At 41.5% G+C, this 15,017-nt stretch overlaps 1 protein-coding gene across 4 annotated transcripts in view; it reads right to left on the reverse strand.

Annotated features, from left to right (window-relative positions):
* The window catches only part of FGF13 (fibroblast growth factor 13), a 332,528-nt gene that overhangs the window by 113,538 nt on the left and 203,973 nt on the right, over nt 1-15,017 (reverse strand). For 3 of the 4 annotated variants that reach the window (XM_087749067.1, XM_087749069.1, XM_087749068.1), the window contains exon 2: nt 4,554-4,721. The exons of the other annotated variant lie outside the window; for it this stretch is intronic. In XM_087749067.1, coding sequence (XP_087605193.1) covers nt 4,554-4,721 — 168 coding nt within the window. The remainder of the gene's footprint in view (nt 1-4,553; nt 4,722-15,017) is intronic. 4 annotated transcript variants of the gene reach the window in all.

Below are 15,017 nucleotides of genomic sequence, written 5' to 3' on the forward strand. Positions count from 1 at the left end.
ATGTATTAATGTAATTAAATGAGAGAGCTTGGCTAATAGGACTGATTTGGTCTAGAAGGAAAGCATATAATTAGAGTGCCAAGTAACAGTACTATCAGTGGTGACACGACGCTTGGAGCACCAAAGGGACTTTCAGTATGACAACATAAAGGCTCTGAATTTCTGCTGGTGACAAAACCACGTGTGCACATGGAGTAGGCAGAAGAACCAGCCTCCCACATAATGTGCTTAAATGTCCTACCTTTTCCTCGCCCCCGGGACTGGCTCTGCCAGTCATCCCATTGCTAGGGATGAAGATAACAAGCCATTGTCAAGGGCAACCGCAAAGCTGCTTGTTTCACATTAGCATCCTTAACATTTTCTATCTAATCAGATTTCCTGTTGGTCGAGGAAAGCTGCCTTTCCTCATTACCAGCTGCTATCCCAAATTTCCCTCTCCCCATCCCCAATGCATATTTTGCCATGCTTGTCTGCTTTTCTGTGTAAAAAGGTTATGTATGCCTGGAGGGAGACTAAATGTTACCAAAAAAAAAAAAAAAAAAAAAAAAAAGGCAAAAAACCCCACAAGAAAACAGAACTGTGGGCAAGAGGCCAAGGCTCTTGATTATGTGACTGTGACTAACCAATGGGTGTTTTTAAAAAACATTTCTCTCATTATATTCCCTCCTCTGGACGTAATAATACAACTCAAATTAGTTTTCCAGGAGCAGACTTCTTTTTATGTAACCATGTTTTATACAGATAGCAGCAGCTTATGTTTAAACTATTTAAGAGAACAAATAGCTGCAAAATGTACTTCAGATGGCCCTTCTCCTGCTAGCAGTGTATTCCCAGCTTGAGGGAAGCTACAAAAACACCCTGTATTTTGCTGCTGCTTGGATGTAATCGTAAACAATGCACAATGCCCACAGGACCTAGCATCCAGGTAAGGATGTCAGGTCCGCTTGTTTTATTGCATTTGAGAGATCCATGACATTGTAAACTGTAGAATGACTTTGACAAAACAAAGCTGGAACGATGCAGAATAAAGCAGCAGTTCATCTTTTAACTTAGTCTGCAGTTTCCCATAGCATTAGGAAAGGCAGCATCCTATCTGAACTGTGATCCAGACTGACAGACATCACCCTCCTGGCACTGGACCCAAACGGAAATTTCCACATTTTGGGAAGATAATGTTGTTGTGATTTCCTGTTGTTCTTTTCCTTCCTTCCATATCTACCACTTCAAAAAAGACTGTCCTTGCTATAGTTACTGGACCAAGGACCTTCTATGCGCCCTCCAGGTTGATATCAAATGTACTGGCCCTGGACCTCTTCTGCTGAGGTGTATTTGAGGCATGTGGGTGCTGTGAAAAATGATGACATTGCAAGCAGACGGGTAGGGTGTCAGGAAAAGAACAAGAAACCAAAAGAGGTTAATTTAGGAAACATGGATCTAATCTTCTCATTCCTTCTCTTGCTTTTAGAAATGGGCCTGAGATATGAGAAATGATGGGCCGCCTGGTTCAGATACCAGAGTGAGGTGGTATTTAAGTCTTTCAGCAAATAGTAGAACATTCCCCAGACACCCCTACAAGAAGCCAGGAAAATCTTTTACCTGGTATCATCATACATGCCTAGGGGGTTCAAATCCTGAAGTGTTAAATGAGGCACCCCAAGCATTAACCCTGCATGAAAGTGGTTAAAAAGTGCAGAGAAGAAATCTAAATGAAATATTTAGAGAAACAGTTGCAAAGTTAGAAACATGCAGGCTTTACTATGTGTTCCCATGTCATTACTCAGCAGATAAAAAAGGTACATTTTTATACTCTCTGCAGTCTTTCAAGTCTGCAGTTTTCCATAAAACTGCCATTAAGACATTTTACTTGCAGAAGTTTCCTAATAGCTTCTTAGTTGCCGTACTTTCCAGTACCTTCAAAAATGTGTAAATTATGCTACAGTAACAGGCTGAAACATTTATTTTCATTCATCCTCATAGCACAATTGAGCTGTTAACTGCTGGCTTCACACTAGAAGGTACTCAGGTAGGGTTTGTTCCAGCCACTCCATTAACTTCAATGGACTGTTTTCATGTTTGTACTGAAAGCACAGTTCAGATCATTTCATACCCCAAATTTTTTAAGCTTCATGCCAACAAACCACTGCAGACGACACACATCAGTCTTTCAGAGGGTTTAACACCATTGCCAGGCAATTCACAGATTTTGAAGAAAGAGACCAATGCAGCCCAGGCAATTTAAGCTGCAACAGAGGCTGAAAGGACTCCTAAACTTATATTTTCCCTCTCATGCTAGAGGCAATGTCTTTCACAGAAACACATATAGAAATCACGCAACAATAAAAACTGATACCCCTATGAATTCCCATCAACTCAGATGGTTGTGGCATAAGTCAATATGGCCATAGCTTCTTGTGCCCTGTCTAGTAACACAAAATTCCTGGAGGAAAGGAGGAGGGATAAAAAGGGGAATGGGAAGAGACATTCATCCTTGTATACTGCAGTAAAAGATGAAGAGCTTTCCTCTTAGAACTAAACGTTTTCAGTAAGAATGATTAACAATACCATATGCCATGGAGGAAGGAGTAACGCAGCTGTTGTTGGAGAGAGAGTATGTAGATTTATGGAGAATCTAAGAAGAGCAACTGTTGGCTTCCAGGCGACAATACGGCAGAACTGATGCTCCCCAGGTCTTCGCTTAGAGCGTGCACCTTGCAAGCTTCTCCCAGTGGATCCTGAATTCCTCAACATTGAACCAAACCATGCCCCCAGGGGACTCTGGAGATAAAAGGCCCAGTACAACTCTGCTTCCCTTGTTCCTCTTGAACATTACACGCCATTAGCGTTCAAATTGTGGATTTATTCACTGAAAATGATCAGAGCTAGCTAAGAGCTAGTCCCCAGCAGGAATCCAGCTCCCAGTATAAGTTCCACTGAAATGACCATCAGCTTCGGCTGGAGTTCCACATGAGCACAAAGAAAAAGTGAAATACAGTATGTGAGTCAACGGTGCCAAGTTTAGCGCCCTTCTCTTTATGGCTCACATGGAACCTTTAATTTCACCAAATATCACTTGCCAAGGATGCTGAGCACCTCTAGTAGCTCAGCTGTCATCATATTCCTAGAGGAGCTTGACATGAACAGTTCTGGGCTCATAATTTACTCATGAACAGCACAAATCCTGACAGATGATAAGAAATTCATTATATTTGCTAATCCAGAAGAGTGCTATGGGATTCACCTTTCCTTCATGTTTATTGAGTTCAGAATTATGAAAACACAACTCCTGTCAAGTCAGCCCCAGAACTGAGAGGAGAATTAGGCTTCGTGTTTTCAAACCCCAATTTTAATATGGAGTTGTATCACCACCGAAACAAAAAAACCTTTCTCCACACTTTACACCAGTGTTTGTGTCAGACTTAATATTTCTGGTGAGATGAGAAAGAAATGCTATTTTAGTAAAACACTTCTTAAATAACAGACACAGATCTCCCAGAAGTGGTGCAAAGAACATTCATGCAAAATCTGGGGTATGTACCAGGAGAAAGCAATTGACTGAAATATTTTGGGCTAATAGTGAAAGCTCAGCAACCCATGCCCATCATAACAGAGAGAATAATACAAGTGATTTGTGAGAAAGGGCTCCAGCCTGCTCGCTTTGCCGTTCCTGCAGACTCAACTGTGGCAGAATCCAGCCCTGAATATTTTATCTTAAAATACATCTACCAGCAGTAGCATTATTTGTCTTGGCAGATACTGGAGCTTATGCAAAAAGTAGAAGGCTTACCATGTGGAATATGAGGCAATAATGCAAAACACATACGGAACAATAAGAGAAAGTATTAAAAAATATAATTTAAAATAGCTTAATCTTAGGTACACTAGATGAACAAGTTAAAGATATAGATACCTCATTAGTAATTTCATATTAGTAAACACAGCATTAGAAGAGACCATACCTTTGCTTTATCTGAAAAGGAAAACATTCTACTTATTTTTTTCTGCTCTGCATGCATTTCATTTTCCAAAATGCAACCAGGCGTGCATTACATACAAACTTCATCCTGCTTCATTGAAGTACAGCTGTCATGAGCATTCTCTAGCGCTATGCAAAAGCCTTATGGAGTGAAAGGTGTTGGGGCAAGCTGAATCTGAGTCTAAGTGCCATATTTTCAGCAGAGTGCAGCTTCAGAAATGTTACTGGAAAGAATCAACTAGGAATTGATGCTGTTTAAGTAGCAAGCAACTTTTGGCAGCCAAAAAAGGGCAGTGTGTAATGATGAGAGCTGAAACAAACAAACCTTATTTAAGAAAAAGCAGCGTCACTTTACTTCTTGTCTAGAACGATACCGTACATGGCTTACATTAAAGTGTCCCGTGATAGCTGAATCAGACACTAACAGGCAAGCAAAGGGGGACATGGAGTGCATCACGCTTCCTGCATCAGTTGCGCTACACTGACACAGGCTGGAAAACACACAGCACACTCTAGGGACATACATGGAAAAATAAAAATAATAGAAACAAACAGAACATGGATCCATAGTGCCACAAACCTTCCGGCTCTGTGTTCTCTTTGAGGTGCACTTGCTTCAGTGGGCAGCAGAAGATTTCGTGACACTTAGCACGAAAAGGGGACTCTTTTTTCTTTAATTCCGCAGATTGGATCGAATCTTGCCGTAACATAATGTACTCCTGTGTGCCAGGGGGAGCGTCATCCATAACTGTGGTCACCACATAACAAAATGAACTCAAGTTAGAGCTTGAGGAAAGCAATCTAGAGAATTAAATCAACTACATAATGTCAGGGTGAGGGAAAGAAAGGAGGGGAAGAAATGTTTATAGGAAGGAAAATAAATTTTAAAGTGTAAAGTATCTTAGTCATGGTGGTAGAAGGATGGGGAAAATAGTTACTTTTACAAACAATGCTTCTCATAAACATCAACACTTTATATTGTTTCATGCAGCTTTAATAAATAGTAAAATAACACCCTGCTCCAAAAAGCAACAATAAGGTTCTCTCCTATGTCTTTGCTTTATTCTCCTATAGCACCTATATCTATTCTGCATGCAGATTAAGAAAAAAAAGCAAACAAAGCATGCTTTTATTGCCTAGCCATAAGCAATCTCTACGTTAACATCAGAGAGTCATCATTCCACATCTGCAGGTAATGCAACATCAGTGTATCTATTCCCCAGAGTAAAAAGAACATGCCTTTATCGGGATATGTAATTATACACAGTTCCTTAGAGCAAGGATGATAATCCAATGACATTTGACTTGATCATCATTTTCAATGGATAGAAGAGTAGATGTACAAAGAGAAAGCACATTAATCCTTTTGATGGTTTTCTTGTAAAACAGCAAGTAATTTTTTAAAGTTGATCTTATAAATCAATACTGCCATTAATAATATAAATGATATGCAGTCTGAAATGTTTTCTGAATGGGGTCAGACTATTAAATGGTAAAAAGATAAAATATATAGCATAGAGAAAGCTCCAGCTACCTCAAACTATTACATTACCAGAAAGAATTGAAACACTTTTCCACTATCTAAAAAATGAAGCCTTAATAACACTTTAAGGCACAGATCATCTCTCAAGAACAAAAAATAAATGCTTTTTCAAAAGACAGTCTCTAACCACTACTAGTTATTTATAGTGTGAGGCAGAGATATAAAACCACAGCCAAAACCAAGCCAAGACTCTCCAACTCTATAGCAAAAAAAACCCCAATTAATAATATAAAAAAAAAAAAATTCCAAAGATTGGGAAAGTACAATTCCAACAATTGGGAAAGTAACCATTGATAGGCTAGTCTAGAACTGCAGATGCACTAGCCTTACGTAAGTTTATATGGGTCTAGAAGTGTTGGACATTAATTCAAACAATTTAACTGCTTCCTAAATATCTGCCAATGTATAATCATTTTAAAAAACTGTCAGATTTAAATATGGATCCCCTCAAACAAGTACGATCCTCTTGCATTTTCACACACTTGATTTTTTTTTTCTCTCCTATCAGGAATGGTACTAGTAAGAGTCACATGTAGGTGATAAATAAGTGATTCAATTTGATAGTCTTCCTTTTCACAGTGGGCAGTCACTTTCTTTCAAGACCGCATTAATCCGCAGGAAACACTTTGCACCTTGGCTGTTGTTGCTTCATTAGACTACACGCAGCATCAGTAACACACACTAATAATCCATATCAAGCGTCATTAAAAGGGATGCATGAGCTAATAGGAAAGCAAAAGTGGTTCAAAAAAGAGTGGCGGGTCAATGGAGCACAAGGTCTGGGTTGCCATATAATTGCTCCCTTAACGATACTAGTTTTACTTTGGCACGTTTGAAGGGTACGTATGTGTTCATGAAACATACTGACAGCCCCGAAACTGAAGGGCAATTGCTGGGAGTAATTACTAAGAGTCAACATCCAAGATAAGCCAAAGACTAACAAGCCCTGATGGGTCACTCCTCCAAAAAGACACCACACAGCAGCTGCTGTTGCAGGCACCTGTGTAAAGCCACCAGCGAGCTGCGTGCAGCGCCACTGACGTTAACGGTGCGGAAGCCTTAGGGCGCGTCCCTCTGACATTTACAGGGATAAGGTGCGCTGTGAAACATGAATAGCCAGCAGAGGAGTGAAATGCACAGCTACCTTCTGCCAGCAAGCTGGCTGATACACAGCAGAGCATGCCCTGCTGTCAAAAACTCAGCTTTGGGCCAAAGGCATGTCCTTGGGCTGACCCTCTGAGAGGCAGAGTCCTTCCCGAGAAGTCCAATTCGACTGCGGGAGCTCAGAGAACTATCCCCAAGGTTCAACGTTGTGCGGTGCTGGACTGCCACTTTAGTGAAAAAAAAGCAGAAATCAGGCCAGTAGCTGCTAAACAGGGTCTGCAGGGGAGAAGGAGCTACTGGTGATTACTCAGAGGCATGGCGTAAGGACCTATTCTTTTAGCCACAAGAGCTCTTTGGCACTGGGCTATGATTTCTCAGCTTTTGTAAGCTCAGAGGGCTCCTGCAGCATCTGCAAACCAACTCCACAGACTGCTTCCATTCATCAAGTGTTTGGCAAATACTCACTTGACATCGTTAGGTAGGTCCACCTCTATCTCAGGCAAGCTCACTAATTAAGGCAGGTGGAGAAAACATAACTTGTCCTTTACCAGTCACCTACACACTCACATCATCACCTACACACAGATTTATTTAAAAGTGAATAAGCCACGAAGAGAACCACACCTTCAATAAGTGAGGAACATGCTGAAATCAACAAAAGCACATCGGGTTACTAGAATCCAGGACAGCAGGTGTAAATGAGTCTTGGTTTTGAGGACCATCATAGCACTGACATCTGCAGCAAACCCTAGGAACCACAGCTCTAATAAAGCCTTAATGCTGGAATGATGTATGGATAACTTAATTGATGTCGGTGTTCTGAAGGGAACAGCTAAAACCTTCTCTTAACATGATGAATGGCTTCAAGTCAGGCTGAGAATTTATTACAAAACTAGGAACACTCCCTGACCCCAATGCCTCCTTTTCCCTGCTACGACGACAGCCAGACACAGTCATGGAGCCACTGAAATCACAGCTACAGGACCTTAATTATGGGTCCCAAGAACCAATCTACAAGGAAGTTTCAATGACACAAAATCTAATGTAAAAAGCTTTAAAAACCCAATTATGTCTAGTTTTGATGACTAAAAATAATCAGTGCATAACCATGAAAGGATCATTGTTAAACAACTGTGAACAAGCACTTTGGAAAAAGAAGAAATATCACCATGAATCTGCTATGATTCTGCTAGTGGGATAGAAACCACACTTATGAAAGAATCACATGTACCCCAGAGTAGGAGAGAAACAGTAAATTTCAGGGCATTAACAAAAATCCAAAGCAGTATTTACATACTGTGCTATGTGGAGCAGAGGACATTGGTTTTACTCAACTGTTCCCTCCATTAGAGGCTCTGCTAATTGCAGGACCTAGGATATGCTTACACTCCTCTGTGTGATGCACAGATACACGTGCTAGCTTTCAATTAGCTAATTTGGGTAGTAATCACAAGCCAGCATCAAGCTCAACAAGGCCAGCAGAAGACCCATGAGAAGCCTGGCAGATGCCAAGCTTCACTCCATCATGCAGATGTTGTTCTCAAGAGCGGTTAGAAAAAACTTTCATTGAGACACATCTACATTTCCTTGGCCACCTTCTTGAAGGCAGATGCGTAGTCATCCTGCAAGCCTCCACTATTTGGCTGTGCCTCTGTTGTTATACTTCAGCAGCTGCTCACCCCAATGTACTCTCCATCCTCATAGGTAAAATACCTCAGTGGTCTACATTTCCATCTTCCCATGAGTAAAACAGGGACAAGACTTCACAAATACTTCATAGCTTTAAAAAAAAAAAAATCTCCGCCCCGCCCCCCACATTTGATGGAGACCAAAACCACAGCAGCTGTGTATACATGAGAGGAATTTGCCTAGTAGCATAAAATAGCTGCAGTAGCTATTTTGTTTCCTACATCAAAATATTCAACTTGCTAAATATGACCCTGTAACATATTCCTTAGTTTTAAAAAAATAATAATAATTACAATAATGAAAACTTACTGTCAACAAGCCAGTAGGAAAAAAATTCCTTCTTCCTATAAGCCTTACTGAGAGAGACGAAAGTGATCTTTAGGATTACTGCCGGCACCAGGATGTTTTTCAAGATAAATTCGAACATGTTTACTTTATATAAATACACCAGCTAAACACTCTGCTGATTTGTGTCTTTCTTTTATGTCCAACTGCATTTCAGTCCCATCTAGAACTGCCAGAAACCATAACATCAACCCTGTCCATGGGCCTTGGCTCAGGTTCCAACTGAATAATCTTTGATATAATTCAGAGTTTAATAAAGCTGTAAGGAAGCATCTCCCCCCCCCCACCCCCCCGCCCCGCTTTTACATGGAGAGGCTTCAGGTCTGCTAGCTGAAGTCTGTTGCAACCATAGGGTAAATATGCATTAATATCCAAGCAAAAGAAATCCCCATGTTCCTGTTAGACTGTTGTTCTTGTATGTATGAGACTATTTAACACAAAAATTTTATACTTCCATGGATCCATTCCCTCCTTGAATGACCTTTCAGATCATTACCTGAAACATGAATTTCCTTCCGTCTCCTTCAGTTCCCTTACTTTTCTTAGTCTGGTTAGTTTTACGTGCTGTGAGTCCCAGGATATTTATACTTGCAATAAATTAGTTTTTCTGGCATTTTGGAAGGACTAAAGTCATAGCTCTACACTAGATCTTCAAGCCATGAAGAGCATTAGAGTGCCTCTTAAATCACGCATCCACAAAGTGAAGAAAATCCCCTCTCTTTGGTACAAGGGAGCAAGTTGTAAAAAAACCAAAACCAAAACCAAAAACATTCCCCCAGTACGACTGTTTTTTGAAAAATAAGAGCAGCAGCACATGCCTCGCCACTGTAGCCTGCCAGGCTGAGCTGTGAAATAAAACAGTGATGCTCACTGAGCACCTCCTTCATCCTCTGCCTCCTCCACCCACAACAAGGAAAGAAAGGTCACGAGTGAAGTCACCCAGGCCCCTGAGGCTGTTTAGAGTTATGTAGGAAATGTTGGATTTTTTTTTTTTTCCTTTTAGGGAAAACATTAGGATATCAAGTTGCTTTCAGCTCCTTACAGGAACAAATCTAAAAAAATCTCTCCAAAATAACTTGCTTCAAGTGATTGCCTGCAGGCCAGGGAATGGGTAGGGAAGTGGGGTATTTTTCTGTAATAACATTTTCCCAGTCGAAGCAGCTGATGAAAAGCTCTCGGGTATACATGCAATAACAATTTCCTTTGCTTCTTTTCATTACTGCTTTGTTTGCTCCCTAGTTTATTCCAGTTGAAGGTGTGATTTTTGCTAGCTACCTGAACAACATAATGAACTCAGGGCACAAAAATACTTACAAGCTAATTAAAAAAATAAAATAAAATTCTATTCTGAGGTTGTGAAACACTCAAAACCTCTTAATGGCAACACAGTCTCTCCAAACCACTTTCCTATCCAGCTTTGCCAAAATCCCAACGAAGTATTCTTACCAAACAACCCCGCACTTCTGTGTCACCCTGAAACCTTACTTTCAGCTTGCATCTGTGTGCTCGCATCTTTGAAGTCTGGTTGACTCTGACTTGCAGTTTTCGCAATGAAGACAGGTATCACAGGAAACGCAAGCAGCCAAATTCTCTAATTTGTATTTGCAACAAGCCATTTCTGGAGATCCTCTTTTTGCCCCACTCCTGTCTCCCCAGTTCATCACCAAAACCAGGCACCACACTAGAAATGCACAAGCTCATTCAAAGTTAAAAAACAAAACAGCAAAAATACCTTGTGAAAGACACAATTTTTACCTTGAGTTTCTTTAGATGATATTTCAAAAGTAAAACTCCACTTGAAAACTCGTTTCATCTGGAGGCTGCTGCTGGACAGAGTCCGTGAGGGACGACAGCCTGCCAGCGACACGGCAGCGCGACTCGCTCGCTCCTCTTACTGGGAAGCAGTGCCTGGTCTTTTGTTCTCAAACCAATACTATAAATTTCCTGCACAGCAACTATTTCTCTGTGCTTATTTTTTAACTGATGCTAAAAGGACAGTTTTATGGCGTGCATGGATAGAGCATAAATTTTGAGATTGGCCACAGTTGTCTCTAAGAGCTCAGATACTTAAGAGTCTTGAGGAAGCAAATTCCTTGTTTAAGAGAGGGCTTTTACTACTTGAACTAATGATTTTTCAAACTGCTGATCTAAATTAGATTGCGCTGGTTATTAGCGGTTGAGGTTTTTGGGATTCAACAGTATATGGTCTAAGAGCTCTTCTCTGTGTCTGGTGGGAGAGGGAGGATAAACTTCCATTTACAGCATAAATGTCACAGGAATATTTAAAATTCACCAGTGATGTCCAAGTAATAATCCTTATGGTAAAGTCAACAACTCAGCTCCTGCTGTGATTGCCATGTAAGGCAGAGATTCCCCAACACTTATATAGGCAAGAGCAGCCTAGACTTCAGCATTTACCCAGCCCCTGGGGAAGGTTCCCCACCCCGCATCGAATATCGGGTTTTGTTCATCGTATTGTTTTCTGTTACCCCCGCAGCAGCCCCAGCCAACCACGCTAGCTTGAATCTCATCCAAACAGCCCCCAGCTGCTGCAGCCACAGCAGAGGCTGCAGCATAAGCACCCCCGAAGATTTCTGCCAAATCCTAATCCTACTTGGGGGCCTCATTCTTCAATGGAAATGAAGCACTGAACAGAAATCCCCTCCACAAAAGGCTGCGGGAGCAGATGGAGTGCCACAGTCCTACTCCCAGGGCTTGGTCAAGCCCATGCAAAACAGAACATCCAATCTGGCTCATCAAGTGCGACACTTTCTCCCCCAAGAAAGTAGGAACAGATTTCTTTTGATCCATCTAAAGCAGAGGGACATCGGTAGTTATTGCACAGTCCCTTCCTATACACTCAATAAAAACCTTATTAGGCAATCAGGAATAAAGTGACCCAAACTGATGCAGTTAAAACCTGCTTTAGGCAAAACATTTCATTCTGAATGAGTTCTTAAGGTTTGCACAATCCTGTCTTCATCCCCACATCAAAGAATTTCACTGATGATTTTAGATAGTGTTTTTATTTTCTGATTTGAAACTACTTTCCATTGTGAAATATCTTCATTTCTAAAATAAGCAACTATTGTCTTGCCATCAAAATCGAAAGCCTGCAGCCCTTTTGAATGCATTTCTTTCAATATGAGCAGGAATTTCTGAACTTTTTGATCTGCTGAAAAATTCTGAAATATGCTCTCTTTGGGTCAACCACCCAGACTAATTTTTTCAGATCTTCCAAAAATATTTGCACAGAACACTCCCCCTTGACCTAAAAGAGTAATTGGATTAACTGCTAGCAGTAATAGGCTGTTATCCTCTAAAAAGACTAGCCAAGATAAGGCTGCATTTAGATCTTTGTGCATAATAAAGGCAATGACATTCAACGTCAAAAATTTGTTGATAAATTCCACTAAGAATGCATCTCCTCTTTCCCCTGCGGAAAGGGCACTAACATTTCTGCACATAGCCTTATTTCCTAGCTATTCCGGGCACTCATCTACTACCAAACAGCCTTTGATTAACTCTAATCTGGCCACTATTCAGTCAAGCAGCTGCCTATAACCAAGACCTTACTGTGACCACATGCAAGAGCATGGTTTGGGAGAACTGCAGTTTCTCTCCAGATGTGGCTAGGCAGTGCTTTCGGCCTCCTGCATGTGAGCTGTGGTAAAAAGAAGATCCACACTCCCGCTCATCAAGAGCTAAGTAACATCTACAATTTACTCTCTGTTGCGCGGACCCACTGCCTTTCCTTTCCCAGCCATCAGGATCTGCAGTTTTGCTACGCAAGATGTGCCCGCTCTTATTTAACTCTGCAGCTCAGTTCACCACTTTGCCATGCTTGCCACTGAATGAATAAATATTGCTTCCCTGCCTACTCTGAGTGGCTTTCTGCTTTTCCCATCTGCTAAAATAAACGCAAGCTGGCTGCTTTCCAAACAGGTGGGTTGCTCCATGCACCACAGCAGACAAGATAGTAATTTACAGCGTACCATTCATTTTTCTGGAGTGTGTGTATCAAGAGCAGCAGACACACAGACCAGCATACGGCAGAGCTGTAAGCACATCAGGGTATTATTGGGGACACTTTGTGGAGAAGTAGGGGCTAGCTCAAGGGAGGACACCGAAATGGCAGGACCTGCTTGGCCAGCTTGAGAAGATAACCCATCCAAATTGCACAGCCACCAAAAGATGTTGCATCTTCAGATCAAGTTCTGGCTGCCACCCTAAGGCACCAGCACGCAGCTTGCGGATCAACCATTCCTCATTCTGCTCCAAAGATGTGAGGAAAGGAGCCTTGTGGACGACAGGAGGAGATGGGAGGCAGCCCTGGATGGAAATGAGAGCTTGCTCACACCCCTCACTCATTCCTATCTACCACAAAACCCACTCTGACCAGCTCAACACAGAGAATATCTCAGAGTCGCACAACGCACACCAGTGAACCTGTTTCCCTCCATTGAGAAAGTTTGGGAGAAACTTTTTGTAAGACGCTGTTTGTAAGAGAATATCCTCGCAGTGTGGTGAAAATCAGGCAAGCAGAGGAGGAGGTGGCAAGAGAACTGCTAGAAAGGTTCAGGTATGAGTGGGAAGCTAACAGTTTTTGAGAGAGCTTTGGATAGCTATAGTTCACTACTTACGAAATATTAGAATGCTCTTGTGCAACGTAACTTTAATAAGAAATTAATCATTAATCTAGCCCTATTTGGAGCTAGGAGAATAGTTTTGAACAACAGAGGAAGTCAAGAGAAGTGGGAACAGCTGTAGCTTTTTTTCTTCCTATTTATAGAGCATCTATTGACAACAGCAGGGCTACAAAAGGAGACATAAACTTCCCTAGCATTGGGGAGAAAAGAAAAACAAAAACACAAAGAAAGAACTAATAGAAATCAGAATCATCCTGGAAGAGCAAAACATGCAACAGTAGCCTGCAAGAGGCAACAAAATCATCAAATAGAAGACTGCATCCTTCCTGGAAATCTGAAAGAAGGATCAGCCATACCTCTTAGGAACAGGAGATGAGCAGCAGTACAATAATCTGAGACTCTGTTTCAGAGACTCTCCACTGCTGCAGCTCTTGGGCATTTCGCTTGGAAGAAGGGGACAAGAACAGAAGCACCATTCATGAAAGGACAGGTGACACCTCCCAATTATTTGCCTCATTTACTGGGGATTAACAAAAAGAAGGAGGCAAGAAATGGAGTGTAGTGTTTTAAAATTCAAACTCATTACAGAAAGAGCTGTTCTGAGAAATGGCCTCAGAGGAAATCTTGCAAAGCAAAGCACAGAAAACTAATCAGCAAGAGCAAAAAACCTCAGCGTGTCACGGAGAGGTGCGCAGCATCTTCCCACGGCCCTGGGAAGCGGCAGAGCCCTGTATGCTGCTCTGGTTTGGCAGCGCTGCCCAAAGGGGTGAGCGGCTCTGAGCAGAGCGATGCACACCGTTACTGGATGAACAGCAGAAAAATCCTTTCATAAAAGAAAAAAAAAAAATCTAATTTAACCCGAAATTAACATTCCTTTTCACTTTAAGGGTGCAAGTTATTTTCAACAGGTTAAAGATTAAGCTTATACAAATTGGGTCTCTGTATATACGAACAACACACATGTACACAAAACATTTCATTTTTAAAACAGTGAAATGAAATGCTGCAACATTTTCTCATATTCTTTTCTTGGACTAAAGCTTTAGTTAAATTCACCTCCCTCCACAAGTGATTTCTGCAATCCCCAAAAAATTTTTCCAGCAAGTTCCAGCACCCTGAAAAATACTATTCCGATGTGGTCTCAATGGAGTCATTCACACGACCAAGTGAAACCACTGCCTACACTGCCATTTCCACTTACCAGTGTATTACCTACTGCAGAGGCCACTGCTGGAACAGCTTTCCCCAGCCGACAACTCCCTAACACCCGGGTTGCCAACACTGTGCCTGAATGATGCGCTTCAAATAATTTGACAATCAGCCAGCTTTCCCCCCGCCCCCATCTGTCCTGTGAAGTGTTAAGTCATTATATCCACTTGAACAGCGTATCGATTGAGAATGCTGTGCAACAGTACTCACAGTACTGCATTTCCCCCCGCTCTTCCTGAAATAAAAGGATCACGTTTCAGAAGCCTTCACTTGACACAGGTATAGCAGCTGTACTTGAAAATATTTTTTTCCCCTTTCTACACTTATCTAAATCCCTTTGGACATTCCATAAATCCATATGCAATTATGCTATCACTGTTACACGGTGTAGCTACAATGTGCTCGCTGCATATACACAGAGGGGTTTTGCTTTTCACTGTTACTCAATTTAATCAGCAGTGAACCAAATTAACAGAAGATTAAACTACCTGTTACTGTCCACCTT

Source organism: Nipponia nippon, unplaced genomic scaffold, assembly GCF_047370975.1.
Source record: "Nipponia nippon isolate SJK-2023a ecotype South Korea unplaced genomic scaffold, ASM4737097v1 scaffold_12, whole genome shotgun sequence".
Classification (NCBI taxonomy): Eukaryota; Metazoa; Chordata; class Aves; order Pelecaniformes; family Threskiornithidae; genus Nipponia; species Nipponia nippon.